This window comes from Colobus angolensis, unplaced genomic scaffold (assembly GCF_000951035.1).
Source record: "Colobus angolensis palliatus isolate OR3802 unplaced genomic scaffold, Cang.pa_1.0 Scaffold7, whole genome shotgun sequence".
NCBI classification, from domain to species: Eukaryota; Metazoa; Chordata; class Mammalia; order Primates; family Cercopithecidae; genus Colobus; species Colobus angolensis.
In genome coordinates this window covers 13,909,449-13,915,312 of record NW_012120709.1, presented here as the reverse complement: position 1 = coordinate 13,915,312, position 5,864 = coordinate 13,909,449, and the positions used below count along the sequence as shown (strand labels likewise).

Genomic DNA, 5,864 nt, shown 5'->3' with positions numbered 1-5,864 from the left:
CTGCAAGTTCCACCTCCCGGGTTCACGCCATTCTCCTGCCTCAGCCTCCCGAGTAGCTGGGACTACAGATACCCACCACCATGCCTGGCTAATTTTTTTGTATTTTTTAGTAGAGACGGAGTCTCACCATGTTAGCCAGGATGGTCTCGATCTCTTGACCTCGTGATCCACCCGCCTCGGCCTCCCACAGTGCTGGGATTACAGGCGTGAGCCACCACGCCTGGCCATCATGCACTTTTCTTAACTACCCTCATTAGAGTTTACATTCTTTGAAGGCAGGGTCTGCATGTTATCATTTTCATTTTTTCCAAGCTTAGTACTTGAGTTGGGTGCCCAATAAATATTTTACTTATTGAAGTAACAGTTAAGAGTGCTACAATTGGAGGCCAACAAAATATTACTTGTTTAAAAATGGGTATTGTTGGGAATAGTTTGTCAAGATTCTAAATTATTTCTTATTAATCCAACAGGGAAATTGGAGATGACAAATTGTCCTATAGTACATAACTCTAGGGAGATAAGCAATAGTTTATGTTTTAGTCAATTTGAAAACTTAGAAGGGAATAAAAAACTGTTCAAAAACTTGTCAAGAGGATGCTGTTTTGAATTGTCTCTACAAGTACGTCATGTTCTGGATTTCTTTGACTCAATTAACAGACACCTCTTGCATTTTGTAAATACTGTTTTGTAATGATCGGGATAATAAAATCCTTTTTATATCTTGGGGGTTTTAATTATGGGTGGTATCTACCAATAGCTTTTGGATTTAGTCATAATCTTAAAAATTTACTTCAAAACTCTTACAATATCTACAAAATGTTATCCTTTTAAAAAACTTGAAATTTGTATATTTTATATTTTGATGTTGTTAGTGAAGCTCAAAATAACTTTTTATTTTACTAAAGGTGTCCTTGAAGGCTTAAAAATCAAATTTTAAAAGTTAAATTTTAAATGTTCATTTATTATTTGATGAATATCGAACATTGCAGATAGCGAGTTACATGGTATAGAAAAATAAAGCATGTCTCCTGTTCTTAAGGAACTTAAAGTGTAGTTGGAGAGACAAGCTAGTTTTCTTATGCAAATGTCTGTCATGGACATTTATTAAATGTAAGAAGCTGTTATTGGGGATTCAGTTTACAGATTTTTTTTTTTTTAAGATGAATAATAATTGTGGCCAGCATAGTGGCTCATGCCTGTAATCCCAGCACTTTGGGAGGCTGAGGCAGGAGAATTGCTCAAGGCCAGGAGTTCAAAATCAGCTTGGACAACATAGCAAGACCCACTCTCTACAAAAAAATAAAATCAAAATTTAGACAGGCATGGTGGTGTGTGCCTGTGGTCCTACCTACTAGGAAAGCTGAGGCGGGAGGCTTGTGTGAGCCTAGGAGTTCGAGGCTGCAGTGAGCTATGATCACGCCACTGCACTGCAGCCTGGGTGACAGAGCAAGACCCTGTCTCAAAAGAAAAAAACAGCAACAGAAAACCCCCCAAATTATACATGTTTATCATGTACAATGTTGTTTTAAAATATATAAAACGTATATATTGTGGAATGGCTCAATTGAGCTAATTAACATGTATTACTTCACATACTTATACTATTTTGTGATGAGAACACTTAAAAATTTATTCTCGGCTGGGCGTGGTGGCTCACACCTGTAATCCCAGCACTTTGGGAGGCCGAGGTGGGCAGATTACCTGAGGTCAGGAGTTCCAGACCAGCCTGACCAACATGGTGAAACCCTGTCTCTACTAAAAATACAAAAATTAGCCAGGCTTGGTGGCACACTCTTGTAATCCCAGCTACTCGGGAGGCTGAGGCAGGAGAATTGCTTGAACCTGGGAGGCGGAGGTTGCAGTGAGCTGATATCATGCCACTGCACTCCAGCCTGGGTGACAGAGCGAGACTCTGTCTCAAAAAAAAAAAAAAACCAACAAGGTATTCTCATAGTGATTTTCAAGAATACAATATATTATTATTAACTATAGTCACCATGTTTTACACTAGATCCCTGGGACTTACTGTATCTAACTGAAATTTTGTATCCTTTTATTAGCATCTTCCCAGCTCCCACCCCCAACAGCCCCAGCCCCTGGTAACCACCATTCTTCTACTCTCTATTCTGTGAGATCAGCTTTTTTTAGATTCCATGTATGAGTGAGATTGTGTAGTATTTGTCTTCTCTGTATGACTTATTTCACTTAACATAATATCCTCCAGGTTTATCCGTGTTGTAAATGGCAAGATTTCCTTCTGTTTGTGGCAGAATAGTATTCTGTTGTATATATGTACCATATTTTCTTTTTCCATTCATTCACTGATAGGCACTTTGAGTCCATGTCTTGGCTGTTGTGAGTAATGTTGCAGTAAACATGTGAGTGCAGATGTCTTTTTGACACACTAATTTCATTTTCTTTGGATATATAACCCATACTGGGATTACTGGTTTATAAGAGAGTACTTATTTTTTATTTTTTATTTTTAGCAAGGCAGAGAAGGGTTTTATTGAGTGACAGAACAGCTCTAATACAAGAGGGGATTGAACCTGAAGTGGGTTCTGCGTGAGAGGGGGCCTGAAGGCAGGTAGTCCCCTATTTCTAATTTTTTGAAGAACCTCTGTTCTTACTATAGCATGGAACAAGCAAAGATTTAAAGTGAGTGTTAGACATTATTACAGAGAACAGGGAACAACTTCAAAATTAATTTGAGACAGTGTATTCTAAATTTCCTCTGTCGTCAGCTCTGCTTGGTGGTGTTCTCCCTGGAATTTACTTATTCTACCGAAACAGGCAACATAGTGTAGTCATTGAGAATGTGGGCTCTGGAGTCTACACTGCCTGGGTTCAATTCGTGGCTGTATGACTTAGTATCTCTGTCTTTAGGAATGGTCTTAGCTTCTTTGTGCTTCAGTTTTGTCATCTGTAAGTGGGTGTCATAGTACCTATCTCATTGCATTACTGTGAGAATTGAGGCAATGCTTAGAAACCACTTCAAATGGTGTTCAGTAAATGCTTATGATTATTACCAAATGACACTTTGCCTCCAGGTCTTGTTCTTCTGAGAGCCCTACGGTGCCCATAACTCCTATCTCCTTTACCTACCAAGGTTAATTTAGCTAAATTTTTCCCAGTTAGGCCAGACCTATTAAGATGCTTTTCTGAATAAGAGGACTTTTAATCTCGAAATTAAATCTATATATAAATTTATTCAATCTTGAGATTAAATAGGCATAATCACTAAGGCAGATGCAGAATTGTAGTCATGTGTTGTTGTAAATGGATTTTCCCTATTCTTTTTGTATTAGACTTATTAGGGAAGAACTTTTCCTTTTAACGGGATAAATCGGAGTCTATCTACCCACCAAATTTGCACTGATTTTTTTTTCATTTACGAAAACTTGATACCGTATGAGTTATTCTGATAAAAAGGAAAGGTGTGTATTGCTTTGTTTTTCATTAAGGTTACCCTTTGGTCTGTGATAGCCAGAGGAGAGAGACTCCTCCCTCATTTCCAGAGAGTGATAAAGAAGCCTCACGGCTGGAGCAAGAGTACGTCCATCAAGTTTATGAAGAGATTGCTGGACACTTCAGCAGCACGAGACATACCCCTTGGCCACACATTGTGGAGTTTTTGAAGGCTTTGCCAAGTGGTTCAATAGTGGCCGATATTGGATGTGGTAATGGAAAGTATCTTGGCATCAATAAGGAGTTATATATGGCAAGTAATGTTGCTTTTGACTTTCTTTTTGCTTAATTTGCAGTGGTTATCATAATCTTTCTTCCTCATGATATAATGCTGTTTTTTTTAGGTCATTGCCAGAAAATTATAACCAATAGATTGAATATTAATGAACACTGCCCCATTCTTTCTTATTCCTCTAGGAATTTATGGGCACACCATCGTTATATAAATTTTTTTCTCCCATTAGATTTTGTTTTCTACCACTATTATTTTATCAGTAAAACTTATCTTATAGCTGTAAAACTCTTTACAGGTTAGAAAGGATTTCTATAGAAATCTTTTTTTGACTTGGATCCCCCTAAGTATGAAGAAGATAAAGCTGGTATTTTCATCCATCTTTTGCAAATGAAGAACTTGGGGCTCACAGTGATCATATTAATTTCCTGATGTCATATAATTAGGGAACATAACTGGAACTTGAACCCATGTCTTCTACTCCAAACTTTACTCATAGTAGAAAAACATTTCTATTTATTGGTATCTTACTGTTGAGGAAACTAAGCCTCAAATAGATTAAAACTTGACCAAGGTTACAAGTGCTAGACTGTCTGATTCCAGAGTGTCTGTTTTCAGTTGCTATCATTTTTTTTTTCTGTGAGCCTTTTTTTTTCATGCTGTGCTAAGAAGTAGGATGTTCTTGTTTTAGTGTATTGTTGTAAGTAATCATATTTTAACGTTACTCTGTGAGGACTGGAGCTTCCCTTTCTCTAGATTAGGGGATTTAGGATGAGAGTAAGGGAGTAAGAAAAAAAAGAAGAGAGAGCAGCCAACATTCCTGGGTTATTGGAGTATGTCAGATCACTTCTCATCTTTATTTTTACTCCATTCTAGATATTGTGCACCTACATGAAAGAAGTTACTACGATTGTCCCTTGGTATATAAAATTGAAGCCAAATCAAATAATAAATAAAATGCATATTTAATTATCATAAAAGATGTAGCATAAAAGAGAAAAGTGATATACCATTCTTCTAAGAGATTACATTTTTATCACCCCTACATGAGCAGCAGTGGCTCTTCTTTGTAGGGCCATACACCTGAAATGCCTGTAGTTACAGTCACCTAGGATTCTTCCAAGGAAGTACAAATGATACATTGAAAAAAGTTTATTAGTCTCTTGGTATCTGTGGGGGATTATTTCCAGGACCCTGTGGATACCAAAATCTGTAGACGCTCAAGTCTCTGATACAAAATTATGTAGTATTTGCAAATAACCTATGCACATCCTCCTGTATATTTAAAATTATCTGTAGATTACTTATGATACATAATACAATGTAAATGCTATGTAAATAGTTGTTAGACTGTATTGCTTAGGGACTAATGACAAGAAAAAAGTCTGTAGTTGCTTGAATCCCTGGATGTGGAACTCATAGATACGGAGGGCTGGTTGTATTACAGCTTAGGAAATGTAGAGTTTGTACATTAACAGGCGGATAAAAGAATAGCGTTTCATCAAGATAAGACATTGATATTCATATATTGTTACCATATTTACAATTAAATTTTAATTTATAAAGAATAAGGCCTAGTGAATTAATTTTGTTCATGTTGAAGAGGAAATAGATCTTTGATGTGTCACTTAAAATCACAGCTAACCACAGTTCAAAACAAGGTGATATTTTCTAGTGTTTTAATCTAAAGGTACGTCCAAAAATGTTTCTCAGTAGGCTCTGCTTTTGCACTTTCTTGTTGATAATCCATGGTTTTATCTAGTCAGGTATGATTCATAACAGTGAAACTAGGTTAAGTCAAATACACTGATTTAGTCATAGTGATAACATTCTGTTACAATTGAGAAGAATGATTTCTTGAATTATTTTTTTGAATAATTTGAATAATTCAAATATATAATTCAAATTGTGTTCAGGAAACGAACGCAATCTGCAGCTGATTCCAGAGGGAATATATTTGGAAGGATTAGAAAATCATAAGTACATTCACTCAGTTTATCAGCAGCAGTCTGTACATAATTCTTTCCTGTCTGTTGTTCCACAGAGTTTACTGCATTGCCTGATTTCCAGGCATACAGTACTTGGCATGTGGTAGAAGCTTACTAATTAATGGTTTGTTGAATGGTGAGGAGCAAACCTGTGAATTTACCTTCAGCTTCTTTTT

General features: G+C 36.6%; 1 protein-coding gene across 2 annotated transcripts in view; it reads left to right on the top strand.

Moving 5' to 3' along the window:
• Nucleotides 1-5,864, top strand: part of ALKBH8 (alkB, alkylation repair homolog 8 (E. coli)) — a 74,346-nt gene that overhangs the window by 51,308 nt on the left and 17,174 nt on the right. For both annotated transcript variants that reach the window (XM_011926661.1, XM_011926660.1), the window contains exon 10: nucleotides 3,465-3,721. In XM_011926661.1, coding sequence (XP_011782051.1) covers nucleotides 3,465-3,721 — 257 coding nt within the window. The remainder of the gene's footprint in view (nucleotides 1-3,464; nucleotides 3,722-5,864) is intronic.